The sequence below is a fragment of the Vipera berus genome (assembly GCF_964194415.1).
Source record: "Vipera berus genome assembly, chromosome: 10".
Lineage (NCBI taxonomy): Eukaryota > Metazoa > Chordata > Lepidosauria > Squamata > Viperidae > Vipera > Vipera berus.
In genome coordinates this window covers 17,805,278-17,819,353 of record NC_138213.1, presented here as the reverse complement: position 1 = coordinate 17,819,353, position 14,076 = coordinate 17,805,278, and the positions used below count along the sequence as shown (strand labels likewise).

The 14,076-nt window shown below is 43.8% G+C and overlaps 1 protein-coding gene across 1 annotated transcript in view; it reads left to right on the top strand.

The window, feature by feature from the left end:
• The window catches only part of NECAB2 (N-terminal EF-hand calcium binding protein 2), a gene marked incomplete at both ends in the record, with an annotated part of 159,772 nt that overhangs the window by 61,839 nt on the left and 83,857 nt on the right, over positions 1–14,076 (top strand). Inside the window, one exon of the mRNA XM_081336063.1 lies at positions 9,790–9,815. Within this exon, the coding sequence (XP_081192189.1) occupies positions 9,790–9,815 (26 nt within the window). The remainder of the gene's footprint in view (positions 1–9,789; positions 9,816–14,076) is intronic.

The following is a 14,076-nucleotide window of genomic DNA, read 5'->3' as shown; positions in this document are numbered from 1 at the left end:
TCCTTGACTTACAACAGTTCATTGTCAAGAGTGAAAATTTGGCAGCTACGTGGCTTTCCGTTTTCATCTTGCCATTAGAGTAAAGGGGGGGGGGTTGTCAAGGTGTTGCTTTTGAATGGGTTAGTTAGTTAGAGAAACGAAACCTCTTCAGTTCTAGAAGAAGTTTACTGAAGCCGGCAGTCTGGGAAACTTTCAAGGACATTCTAGCAGGTGTGAAGAAGATAGCAGATGGTTCCCATAACACAGATAACTTTTTTACATGAGCTACGTGGACATGTGGGGTGGGGGGCAGGGGGGGTTGTTGGCTGGGAAAGTCAGTGCTATATGCTATTGTCTGATGCCTTGGGATATTAGAGTTAGTTTTCCTTCACCTTCACCAGGCCGTGTATTCAATAAACAGTAAGCTTTTCAGGAACAAAAATAATCCTGGACTTTTATTTGGATACTTGAGCCATTCATGAGATTCATCTAGTGATCATTCCAAGTTACAACGGCACTGGAAAAAGTAACTTATGACCATTTTTCACACTTATGACCGTTGCAGCATCCCCATGGTCACATGATCAAAGTTCAGATGCTTGTCAACTGACTCATATTTATGACGGTTGCCGTGTCCCAAGGTCACGTGATCTCCTTTTGCGACTTTCTGACAAGCAACGTCAATGGGGAAGCCAGATGGACTTAACAATCGGGTTACTAATTTAACAATGGCAGTGATTCTCTTGACAACTTTGGCAGGAAAGGGCATAAAATGGGGTAAAACCATGCAAAGCCAATCATATTATAGTTAAGACCAAGGGTCTTCAAACTTGACCCTTTTATGACGCGTGCCTGGCTGACGAATTCTGGGAGTTGAAGTCCATAAGTCATAAAAGGACCACGTTTGAAGACCCCTGATTTAGGACAATCTGTTAGGAAATTCCTCCTTACTTCTAGGTTTGCTGGCTGAGGAATTCTGGGAGTTGAAGTCCACAAGTCATAAAAGGGCCAAGTTTGAAAACCCCTGGTTAAGACTATCACAGTAGGGGCTAAAAGCCAAAGTAATATTTTAAAAAAAAAATAATAAAAAAAAATCAAAGCTATGAAAATATATAATTGCTGGGCCAAACTTAACCAGAGATAACATGAAGATGCAGATAAAATTAGAAGCAGGATAAAATTGCCCTGTATAAAATGTACTTCACAGTGCATAGAAGCAGAAAATATCTGTGCACATATAAATAGCACTCACCGAAGAGGAAAAAATATACATCTAAAAAGCAATTAATTATGACAAGAAATGGTAGTAGAAAAAGCTGAGGGGAAAAAAAACCCAGTTGTACAGAGGCCTTTAATTTTAATTTTATCTTAATTTCTGTATTTATTATATGTTATTATTGTTAGCCACCCTGAGTCCTTCGGGAGATAGGGTGGGATATAAGTCCCATTAATAAATAAATAAATAAAACCTGGTGTAAGTGAAAAAGTTTGAAATGTATTTGGCCTTTCTTTCAGACTCCAAAACGGCAGCACTTTCTTTCGGTTTAGATGAGTAGATTGAGAAGCAATTGGGTTTTTATCTGGTCCGGCAGAGAGAAATCTTCTGTTAAGCAGCCAACAGCGTCTCCGGCTTTCCATGCATCAGATATTACAAGGAGGATTTTTAAAAAAAATCTTTGGCTTAAGATTTTCTATCCAGATTAACTACACATAAGAGACCATCTGTAGCTCAGGATTGAACTTGGTCCTTGGTGCCCTCTGAGCTTCATTGTTTGCTTGCAGACGTTTCATTACCCAACTAGGGAACATCATGTTCTGTACCAGCCTACTACCGGCCCTGCAGAAAAGGCAGGGACAACCCCTTTACAAGAAGGCAAGAGGCTGGAACTAAGCCTGCCAAATTTATGGACACAAAACAGAGCAAACAGAGCAAAACAAAACACGAACCATGAAACAGGAGCTATTCAAACGGTTGCCTTCAGCAAACCAGCCCTCCCACACATTCCCCTTTTAAACAGTTCAAGGCGTGGCTTCTCTCTGCCTCCTTCCGAGGTGCCCCATTGCCTTCCTCTGTTTACTCCTGATTGACTGCCTCCTGCGTCAGGCATCCTTGAACAGGGCCAGCTGTGGGTCATCTTCATCCACGCTGTCAGGCTCACACAGCTGGGTCTGCGTCGTAACCAGATGGGAGGGGCCTGGCTGAGGGCTCTGCGGAGCCTCAAGACTATCCTCATCAAGCTCTCCAACACCCCCTCCTCCTCCTCTGAATCGTCCGACCCAACTGCCGAACCCATAGGCTGACCCTGAATCACAACACATCATCAATGCTAGAAGGGAATGAGGTCAACCCAAGTCTATCACAAAAAGGTCACTGTTATCTGGAACTTAGACAACAAATTAACCTCTCATTTCATTGAAAGAGTGTGAACCTGTCACGCTTGTTCTGAAAGTCTTCTGTCACTTCATCCATCACTGTTTCTCCTCCATCCTTTTCCTTAAAGATTACTCTTAATAATTTCACATTTTAAATAATTCAGAGCCTATTATTGTCCAGAATTCCCTCCTACCATCCTCACAGTAGGAAAGCTGGATAATGTTTTTGTGGCCCACACTGTTCAGCAATGTAGCCTCGTTCTCACTTCCCAGGTTAGCAATTAGTTGAAAATGTGTTTCTGGTTCAGACTGCATGTTTCTTTGAATATTGCAAAATTCAGGCGCAGAGCTAAAAAAATTCTCCTGAATTCTTGGGACTGTGCTTCAAGTGGGCAAGAATCAGGGGAAATAAAATGCATGAAGGCAAATTTGGAGGAGGTGATTTCGGGAATCATCACCTTGAGATCTTACTTAGGTTTTTCTTTTTTCTTTGATGGCTTACAAATTTATTATTATTATTTATTATTTTATTAGTTGAATTTATATAATTAAATTAAACTTAAAGGGTCAAATTAAAGGGTCATCTTTTGATTCCTTGTTTTATGAGACCCTGGTGTCTTCACTGCAGCCCTTCTACCACCATCTGAAAACACAACTGCAACATTGCTGTCTTCCCACAAGGAGAGGGCAGGGATGTATTGTTTGTTTGTTTCTTCAACAAACTCACATGGCTGCCCAGCCGAGCCAAAGGAATTCTGGGCCACAAAGAAAGATAAAATTTCAGTACGGTACAATTCCAGGATTCAAATCAATTCAGAGTCTCTAGTCATGTGCTGGCAAACCTATGGCACATGTGGCACAGGTGGCACCCAGAGACCTTCTGTGAGCACACATGCTGTCGCCCCAGTCCTAGGCCTTCAGCTGGGTTTTATAAAACATTTTCGCTTTAGGCCTCCGCAGCCGTATGCAAAAAAAAAAAAGGTTCAATCAATTTCAACTTCTCACGGGGGGAAAAAAGTTCTCACAAAGTTGGAATTGATTGATTGAACTTTTTAGTCCCACCCAGTTTGCCGTTACCATTGCAGCCATCCCCACCCAATGGGCCATGCCTACCCAATGGGCCACGCCCACCCAAAGGGCCACACCCACCCAAAGGCCACGCCTACCCGGCACCCAACGATACATAAGTGAGTTTTGGGTTGCAGTTTGGGGCACTCGGTCTCTAAAAGGTTCGCCATCGCTGCACTAGGCTACTGTTGAGGGAGGGAAGAGCAGGGTTGGACCATCACCATCTGGAGAACATTGCTACAACGCCTGTAGGGGAAAGCTTTTGGAGGGTATGGGAATTTTGATTGCTAAAACAAAAAACAAAACTCAGCTTCCAATGAGGTTCTGTTCCTTCTAGCAGCCAAAGGAGAAAGGGTCACGGAGGGAAAGGGCCCAGTGATCAGTTGGGAAGGTCAATTCTGCACAGTGACATTTGAAGCACTGTGGATCAACTGCCTTCCTTGGACTTTTGAACAGAACAGGATAACAAGAGTTGGAAGGGACCTTGGAGGCCTTCTAGTCCAACCCTCTGCTCAAGCTGGAGACCCTATACCAGGGGTAGACAACCTTGGCTCTTTTATGAATCATGGACCTCAACTCCCAGAATGTCCAGTCTCTTCTTAAAAGCACCCACAACTTCTGGAGACAAGTCGTTCCACTGGTTACTTGTTTCTTCAGTTTTTGGTTGCTTCTCTCCTTGACTAGTTTCCATCCACTGTTCCTGGTCTTGCCTTCTGTTGCTTTGGAGAATAGGTTGACCCCCTCTTCTTTGTGGCAGCCCCTCAAACATTGGGACACTGCTGTAAGTGGACCTTGCAGATACAATTACCTCAGCACCCTCTCTGTCACATGAGCCAAATTCAGGCTTTTGGCAACCAACGTGTATTTATGACAATTGCAGCATCCTGGAGTGATTCACTTAGCGACCATGGCAAAAAAAAGGTTGTAAAATCAGGCATAACTCACTGAACTCCTGCCTTGCTTAGCAATGGAATTTCTAGTTGCAAATTGAAGACTACGTGTACGTTAAAACGCTCCGTATCAAACATATTAAAACAACGTTGAGAGCGAGAAGCATAACAGCTGCCATAGTCAGAATGTAACTGATGTGTATGTCATGATCTCATTTGCAAGATGACATAATGACCTGCCTAATCACGCATTAGTCATGCAAGTGTCATGGGTGAGAAAGAAATTTGAATGAATGAACGAATGAATGAACAAATAAATAAATAAATAAATAAATAAATAAATAAATAAATATCATCATCATACCTTGTACCAGGTGCCTATAGGAACTGTGATAGAAAATATTAATTAAGGCACCAATTGTAAAATAATTAACTTTTAAACATCTTGACCAATTACAATGGAGGGAGAGGGGGGGGGCGGGTTCTGTGATAGGTGATATATTAAAAGAAATTAAAATATGGGAGAGGGCACAGGTTCCAAGGCAGCGATCTTTTTTATGACATCGCTTTCCCAATATTGTTGCCTGTAGCAACAAATCGTTGTGTGTTTACCTTTCTTCCGAGTGTCAATTATATCATAGCTATTGTCAGTCTAAAAATAAAGCTGGTAAAAGAAAACCTTTCCTTGTCTCAGATTTTATATAGTGTCTTTCTCACCCGCCCTCTCTAGAGAATTAGCTTTTGGAATTCTATATTTAAAAATGCTGATAATTCAATTATAAAACAAAAACAAAACCTTAAAAACCAAAGAACATCCCCCCCACCAAAAATAAAACAGACTATTAAGCTACTTAGTTTGTAAGAGGCAATTTGATGCCTTCTGGAATCACAAGATTGATACCGAAAAAAGTTCCCTTTTCCTGTTGCATACAGGATCTTAGAAGCACTGGCAAAACCCTGATTGATCACATTCTAATTCCTTTATTTGAACATATTCTACAAGCGTGAAGACAATGTACCTTATAAACAGAAAGAAAATAAATGTGCTTTTAGAATTTCTGTAGCCTCAATACGTTCTCTCCATACTGTATTCAACAAAGGTTGGGTCAAAGTCTATTTAACGAGAGAACTCAAAACCAGAGTGATTTCCCATTCAATTAATCATCAGTTTGTTAGAATTAATTATCATCTTCTAAGTCTTCTCTTAGACTTAACAACAACAACAACAACAACAATAATGTCATCTAGTCCAACCCCCTGGTCAGGCAGGAAACCCTATACCATTTCAGACAAATGGCTGTCCAGTCTCTTCTTAAAAACTTCTAGTGTTGGAGCATTCACTGCTTCTTGAGGCAAGTTGTTCCACTGGTTAATTGTTCTAACTGTCAGGAAGTTTCTCCTTAGTTCCAGGTTGCTTCTCTCCTTGATGGGTTTCCATCCGTTGCTTCTTTTCCTGCTTTCAGGTACTTTGGAGAATAGCTTGACTCCCTCTTCTTTGTGGCAGCCCCTGAGATATTGGAAGACTGCTTTCATGTCACCCCTCATCCTTCTCTTCATTAAACTAGACATACCCAATTCCAGCAAATGTTCCTTATATGTTTTAGCCTCCGGTCCCCTGATCATCTTTGTTGCTCTTCTCTGTACTCTTTCTAGAGTCTTAGCATGTTTTTTTTATATTGTGGTGACTGAAACTGGTTGCAGTATTCCAAGTGTGGCCTTACCAAGGCATTGTAAAGTGGTATTAACACTTCACGTGATCTTGATTCTATCCCTCTGTTAATGCAGCCTAGCACTGTGTTGGCTTTTTTGGCAGCTGCAGCACACAGCTGGCTCATATTTAAGTGATTGTCCACTAGGACTCCGAGATCCCTCTCACAGTTACTACTATTGAGCAAGGAACCACCTATACTATACCTGTGCATTTGATTTTTCCTGCCTAAATGTAGAGCCTTACTTTTTTCACCACTGAATTTCATTTTGTTAGATAGTGCCCAGTGTTCAAGTCTGTCCAGATCCTCCTGTATCTTAAGCCTGTCTTCTGGAGTGTTTGCCATTCCTGCCAGCTTGGTGTCATCTGCAAATTTGATGAGTTCCCCATTTATCCCCTTGTCCAAATCGTTGATGAAGATGTTGAAGAGCACTGGGCCCAGAACAGAGCCCTTGGGGCACCCCACTACACACTTCCTTTCATGTAGATGTAGTTCCATTGAGGACCACACGCTGAGTATGGCTGGTCAGCCAGCTATGAATCCATCTGGTGGTGATGCTATCTAACCCACATTTTTCTATCTTATCAAGTAATAGGTTGTGGTCTACTTTATCAAATGCCTTACTGAAGTCCAAGTAAATTATATCCACAGCATTCCTCTGGTCCATTAATTTTGTCACTTCAAACAGTATCTTGTAGATCATTCTGATTCATCACTTGCATCAATTGAGCCTCGACTTAACTCATCCTTTTGAAACTCAACTGTTTGAAACAGCTCACTTTCTCTTAGAAAATGGTCTGATCGGTTAACTTTTTATTTTATACTGAATTCTAAAATCTTCTCCACAAAGAGCCTTTGCCATCTGGTAACTACCACAGCTGCTACTCAGAAACGAGGGACAATATTTATTTTAATTGCTTAATTCTAATTGCAATCTGCCCAAGTGCAGAACCGTTGGTCTAGAACATGGGTGTCAAACTCGCCGTGTCACATGATGTGTCCTGACCTATTGCGACTTTTTTCGCATTGCCAGAGCCAGGGTGGGCGTGGCCTCCACATGTCGCAACTGGCCTACAGGCCGGCAGTTTGGCTGGAATGCAAGTCCTGCCATCTCTGAACATTGATTGTTTAGCTGAAATAATGAGACTTGGAATCAGATTCACATCCTGAGAAACCTCTTGTCCTCAGTCCAAAGCAAGTGGCATATTTTCTTGCTTCAACTTTTTCCAGCATAATATTTGGGGGGAAAAAAAATCTCCTGCAGTTATATCAAACTTGCTCTCATGCGGCTTCTATAAGCAACCTCTGTTAGATCAAAATGTAATAGGACCAGCTTTTGAGAACTGTTTCAGGAAGGAGAATGTAAAATCAACCAGGATGTGAGGATGTTTCTTTTTCTTAAAGCGGTCTTTCTGATCCTCAGGAAGTTTAAGATACGTGGATTTCAACTCCTAGAATATGTTAAGACTTGATGTCGGCACCTCTTAAAATTGGCAAGGTTGAGAAACATTGAAAGTTTGCGACAAGGCAGTCTGAATTTCAGTACCATGGACAGTTCCAGACCAGGCTTATGACAGTTAAGTTAGTAACATGGTTGTTAAGTGAATCTGGCTTCCCCATTAACTTGGCTTGTCAAAAGCTGAAAAGGTGATTGCAAAAGGGGACTACATGACCCCAGGACACTGCAACCTTTGTAAATGTGGGTCAGTTGTCAAGCACCTGAATTTTGATCATGTGATCATGTGAAGATCATACTCTTGGCTTTCGTCTCAGATCTTAGGTATCCTTAGGAATCTTCCCTTCCTCCGCCTCAGTGAAAAGGATGTCCTCTTCCTTGTTCTGAAATATAATTTGAGCTCAGGAATTGACCCGAAGGCACAAACTTGTTTAAAGAAGCTTTTGAACAAGGATGAGCGGAGTTGGCCACACGCTATCATAGCGTGTTGTATAAAACCAGCCATTGTGGTACAGAAACCCTAGTTTATTGGCTGGTATCCAGTCTTGGCTGGGATATTCTGAGACACCTTCAACTGGCTAAAGTTGGGACACACTGCTGTAGGGACTTACCCATCACCCTGCCCAAGACTTGGGAGAAAAGCTAGGTTTGCAGTGGATGTTTGCAGCTTTCTGAAGTTTTCCCCATTGTTGTGATTCAGGGTCAGCCTGTGGGTTCGGCAGTTGGGTCGGACGATTCAGAGGAGGAGGAGGGGGGTGTTGGAGAGCCTCCAGAGGATAACCCAGAGGCTCCGCAGAGCCCTCAGCCAGGCCCCTCCCACCTGGTTACGATGCAGACCCAGCTGTGTGAGCCTGACAGCGTGGATGAAGATGACCCACAGCTGGCCCTGTTCAAGGACGCCTGACGCAGGAGGCAGTCAATCAGGAGTAAACAGAGGAAGGCAATGGGGCACCTCGGAAGGAGGCAGAGAGAAGCCACGCCCTGAACTGTTTAAAAGGGGAATGCGTGGGAGGGCTGGTTTGCTGAAGGCAACCGTTTGAATAGCTCCTGTTTCATGGTTCCTGTTTCTGCTTGCTCTGTTTGCTCTGTTTGCTCTGTTTTATGTCAATAAATTTGGCAGGCTTAGTTCCAGCCTCTTGCCGTTTTGTAAAGGGGTTGTCCCTGCCTTTTCTGCAGGGCCGGTAGTAGGCTGGTACAGAACACCCATTCGTTATAACAGCTTCACAACTAAGGCTGGAAGAAAGAGTTAAATCTGAAAAAAAGAACTTGAAGCATTGGGGCTGAGGGTTTTTGTTTTCTTTCTCATTTTCTTGGTTTTTTTTTTGTAAGGACAGATGGATTGGAAGTTACTGGGCAAGACAGAGCTGTCAATCACAGGCAGCGTTGGAAACCTTATCGGGATAAAAGATTGTGCAAAAACATGAGCAAAGGGAGGTGAAAATAGGCTTGTCACGGAGTCAGTTGATAAAGCACCTCTGCTTATCTCAAACCCAGTGGCAACTGAAACAATTGGGTGGGCTGGTTTGGGGGGGGGAATGAACTTCATATGAGGAAGATGGTGACCCAGCCAGCTCATTTTTTAAAAAAATTAAAATATATGATTAACACACAATATACTTGTAACTCTAAAACAAAAATAAACAATAAAAGCAGCCTGAATATGAAGCCCATAAACATCCAGGTTGCAATAGCACTTAGACTCATATGACACCCCATAGTGCTTTACAGCACTCTCTGAGGCATCTACAATGCCAGCATATTGGCCCCAGTAATCTGGGTCCTCCTTTTACTGACCTCAGAAAGATGAAAGGCTGAATCAACCTTGAGCGGGTCAGGATCGAACTCCAGGCTGTGGGCAAAGTTTGCCTGCAATACTGCATTTTAATCACTGCACCGCCACAGCTCTACATGTATGTATGAAAAGCAATATATCAGGGCTCCAGAATTTCTGAACACCCAACTATATCTCCAGCAATATTGTGGCAAGCATTATCTGCCCAGGGAAGAGATTATGGCTTAATCGATTATCTTGCTATTCGTGACTTTGTTAGCAGAGAGAACAAGACTCCGTTCTGCTCCGATCCACTGTAAAATCAGTTAGGACCAGTGTAGGAACCCTTGTTCTGAAAAAGTCCTGGCACGTGACTTTTGAAAGCTAGGTGTCAAAGACAGCAGCGTGGTGTAAATGCCTTCAAACACGTCAGCAAATTCTTTCTGCCTAACTGGTTGTGAATTGCTTAGAGTTAAATTTTCTACTCCCCCCCCTTTTCTTTCCTGCATTCTCATTCTTTTCTTTTTCTTCTTTCCTTTCAAGTAACGTGGATACCAAGGAGTTGTGTGGTGAGTACCTTTTATGTCTTGATTGCACAATGAATGCTGGTTTGCCATGTTATTTTAATGCAGGATTGGCCAACCTTGACAACTTGAAGATATGTGGACTTCAACTCCCAGAATTCTCCAGCCAGCCAAATCTGGGAATTGAAGTCCACAAGTCTTAAAGTTGCCACAGTTGGACACCCTTCTTTTAACAGGAGCCGGTAGCATTTTGTCAGGATCGGGATCAAAATAAGTGTGACATTCCAGCTGAGACCCCATCCCTTTGTACCTGTCTGTACCTATAGAACAGGGCTGGAATTGTTATACGCTGACTTCCTTCTTACTCTGAACACTTTATTAAATGCCTGCAGGGCATTTACTGCTCAAGAAGGGAATATATGCACATACCAAGTCTGCACATACCAAGTATTGTCTTAGCATGTTATGTGAAATAGACCAGCATGTCAAGCAACTGTCAGGTTTACTGATGTGGGAGTAACATGCAAACACATGAAACAAACACAGGAACCTAGGTATCAGCCAGCCGTGTGCTGAAGCTGCGAAAAAAACTAACATAGTCCTAGCTAGGATGCATCAACAGAGGGATAGTTTCAAGATCACCTGACATGATAATACCGCACTGGTGAGGCCACACTTGAAAACTGTGTTTGGTTCTGCTTGCCACGATACAAAAAAGTTGTTGAGATTCTAGAAAGAGGGCAGAGAAGAGCAACAAAGATGGTTAGGGGTCTGGAGGCTAAATCGTATGATAAACAGTTGAGGGAACTGAGTATTAGCCTATCAAAGAGAAGAGTTAAAGGTGACATGATAGCAGTCCTCCAATATTTGAGGGGCTGTCACAGAGAAGACGTGTGTGTGTGTGTGTGACCTCTTCTCCAAAGCACCTGAGGGCAGGACAAGAAGCAGTGGAGGGAAGTTATCAGAGAGAGATCCAGCCTAGAAATAAGGACAAAATTACTGAAAGTGAGAACAATTAATCAATGGAATGACTTGTCTCCAGAAGTTGTGGATGTTGTTTGTAAGAAGTTGTTTGTAAGAAGAGATTGGACAACCATTTGTCCGAAATCATATAGGGTTTCCTGCTTGAGCAGGGGGTTGGACTAGAAGACCTCCAAGATCCCTTCCAACGTTGTTATTCTATGTTCCAGTGGTGGGATTCAGCCAGTTCGCACCACTTCGGCAGAACCGGTAGCTACTTTTATGTTGCCCGGGCTCAGAACGGACTTCCGGAAGCGGCATCCACACAGAGAACCGGTTGTTCACATGTATGAATCCCACCACTGCTGTGTTCTATGTTCTCAGCCCTTACTTAAAGGTCCTAAATTTATTTATTTATTTTTATTTTTATTCCATTTATATCCCGCCCTTCTCCGAAGACTCAGGGCGGCTTACAAGCTTAGCAGTAGCCTTCATTCTATGTATATGCCTGCTTATTAGGGCTTTCACACACCCCCCAAGCGGCATTATTACAAAGTCAGCTTAATTGCCCCCAACAATCTGGGTCCTCATTTTACCTACCTCGGAAGGATGGAAGGCTGAGTCAACCTTGAGCCTGGTGGGACTCGAACCTGCACTAATTGCAGGCAGCTGGCGTTACTTAAGGAGGCATTAGCCCACTGCTCCACCAAGGCTCTCTAAATGCAAGCCTGTGTTTGCAAAATGTAACAAAAATGGTTTCCTAGTCCCATTTTAGTTGGACAGATGGTTTAGAGAGTGTCCTCATCCATATAGCAGTTGTTGTTGTGATTCAGGGTCAGCCTGTGGGTTCGGCAGTTGGGTCGGACGATTCAGAGGAGGAGGAGGGGGGTGTTGGAGAGCTTGTTGAGGGTGTTGGAGAGCTTGCTGATGATGGCCTTGAGGCTCCGCAGAGCCCTCAGCCAGGCCCCTCCCTCCTGGTTACGACACAGACCCAGCTGTGTGAGCCTGACAGCGTGGATGAAGATGACCCTCAGCTGGCCTTGTTCAAGGACGCCCGACGCAGGAGGCAGTCAAGTAGGAGTAAACAGAGGAAGGCATTGGGGCTTCTCAGAAGGAGGGAGAGAGAAGCCACGCCCTGAACTGTATAAAAGGGGAATGCGTGGGAGGGCTGGTTTGCTGAAGGCAACCGTTTGAATAGCTCCTGTTTCATGGTTCGTGTCTTGTTTTGCTCTGTTTTATATTAATAAATTTGGCAGGCTTAGTTCCAGCCTCTTGCCGTTTGTAAAGGGGTTGTCCCTGCCTTTTCTGCAGGGCCGGTAGCAGGCTGGTACAGAACAGCTGTGTTTTTTATTTCTGAAGGTTCCTGGCCTATGCAATGGAGTTTGGGGCTTTATCTCCAGAAGGAGTGGCTTTGTCCATTTCTCTTTCGAAAGCCAGCTCTGCACCGTGATTCTTTTTCTCATTCTCTTTTCCTTATGATGCAGGGGAGCGACAGCAGCAGCTGAAAATTAGGCATCTGAGTTTTTATCAAGGGCGAACAGCTGAAGCTGGCCCTGGCTGAGTGGCGCTGTGCACGGATTAGAGCCGTTCCTGGTTGCTTCTCCCATCCTGCATTCTGTTCAAACCGATATATGGCATTTTAATTAAGCCCCGGGAGGCTAATTAATAATCTGTCTCTGGAAGTTATTTATAGGGGAGTGCTGCAAGAAATGTCAGTTTGGTTACGAATCTGCCAGTGGGGGCATCCCGTTCAGATTTTATTCATTATTTTTTTTTACAAATAAACGCCTACTGTGTTTGGATTTAGTACTTCTGGTTGAAATTGGAGGCAGCAAAAAATCCGAGTTTAGTAGGGAGCCGTCAGAAGTGTTGGTGGCGTTCGAATTATAGATAGTCCCCGACTTACGACCACAACTGAGCCCATAATTTCTGTGAATTGAGTTTGGGCCCATTTTTAACGACTTTTCTGGCCACGTTTGTTAAGTGAATCACTGCAGTGGTGAAATTAGTCATCCGGTCGTTAAGCGGATCTGGCTTCCGCCATTGACTTTGCTGGTCAGAAGGTGTCAAAAGGGGGTCACAGGACCCCGGCACACTGCTGCCGTCATAAATATGAGTCAGTTGCCAAGTGTCTGAATTTTGATCACGTGACACCATGGGGATGCTGCAGCGGTCGCAAGTATGAAAAATGGTCACGAGTCCCTTTTTCAGTGCCGTTGTAACCTTGATTGGTCACTAAATGAACTGTTGTAAGTCGAGGACTACCTTACAATGGTGTTTTTCTTTGTCTAGTAGGGACCAGGCACATCTTTGAAGATGCCCTGAATGACAAGCAACTCCACAGACAGACAGGCAGACAGATACACACACACACACACACACACACACACAGAGAGAGAAACACACGTTTTTCAACACTCGTGTGTTGCGCATTCTCACTATTAATAGCTTCTGCCTTTTCAGATTGCTTTTCCTTTACTGCTTTCCTTTCTTGTCCTTCTTTTAAGCGCAAGGACTGGGTTGTAGGTCACTTTTTTCAGGGCCTTGTAACGTTTTAACTTTGATCAAGCCAGAATCTTTCTTCCCAACTTCAGCATCTCTGCGTGCAAATATTTTTATTTGATTCCTATGAAGCAGGGGAGGAGGACTGGCAGTTCTCCAGAGGTTGTGGAATTGCGACTCCCAGCATTTCTCCCTCTTGCCGGCGCTACCTCCCTGTTCCTGCATCGTAAGAACATACCTTGCTAAAGGTTGACCCTAGAAGGGAGAAGCTCCCCACCACTTCCGTCTCTTCGTTGCCAAGACAGGCTGATGGTCCCGCCTGCTGTCGGGGGTCCCATCCTCTTTACCTTTAATTTTACCCTTCCTCCTATTTTACTTCTGTACCATTTGTAAACAGCTCAGAACCCTTTTGGAACCGAGCAGCAGGTGTAATATACGAATACATACATCCGAACACCACCTGCTTCTGCCTGAAAAGCAGGATGTGAATCTAGGGAGGGAGGAAAGAAGGGAGGGAAGGAAAGAAGGGAGGGAGGGAGGAAGACAGAAGGAAGGAAGGAAGTAAAGGGAGGAAGGAAGGAAGGGAAGGAGGGAGGGAAGGAGGGAGGGAGGAAGGAGAGGGAGGGAGAAATAGGGAAGGAAGGAAGGAAGGAAAAGATTGAAAAGGAAGGAAGGAAGTGGAGGGAGAAAAAGAAAGGAAGGAAGGGAAGAGGGAAGGAAGGAAGGAAAGGAAAGGAAGGAAGGAAGGGGACAGAGAAATATGAAGGGAGGGAGGGAAGGAAAGAAGGGAGGGAGGGAGAAATGGGGAGGGAGGGAAGAAAGGAAGGAAGGAAGGAAAAGACAG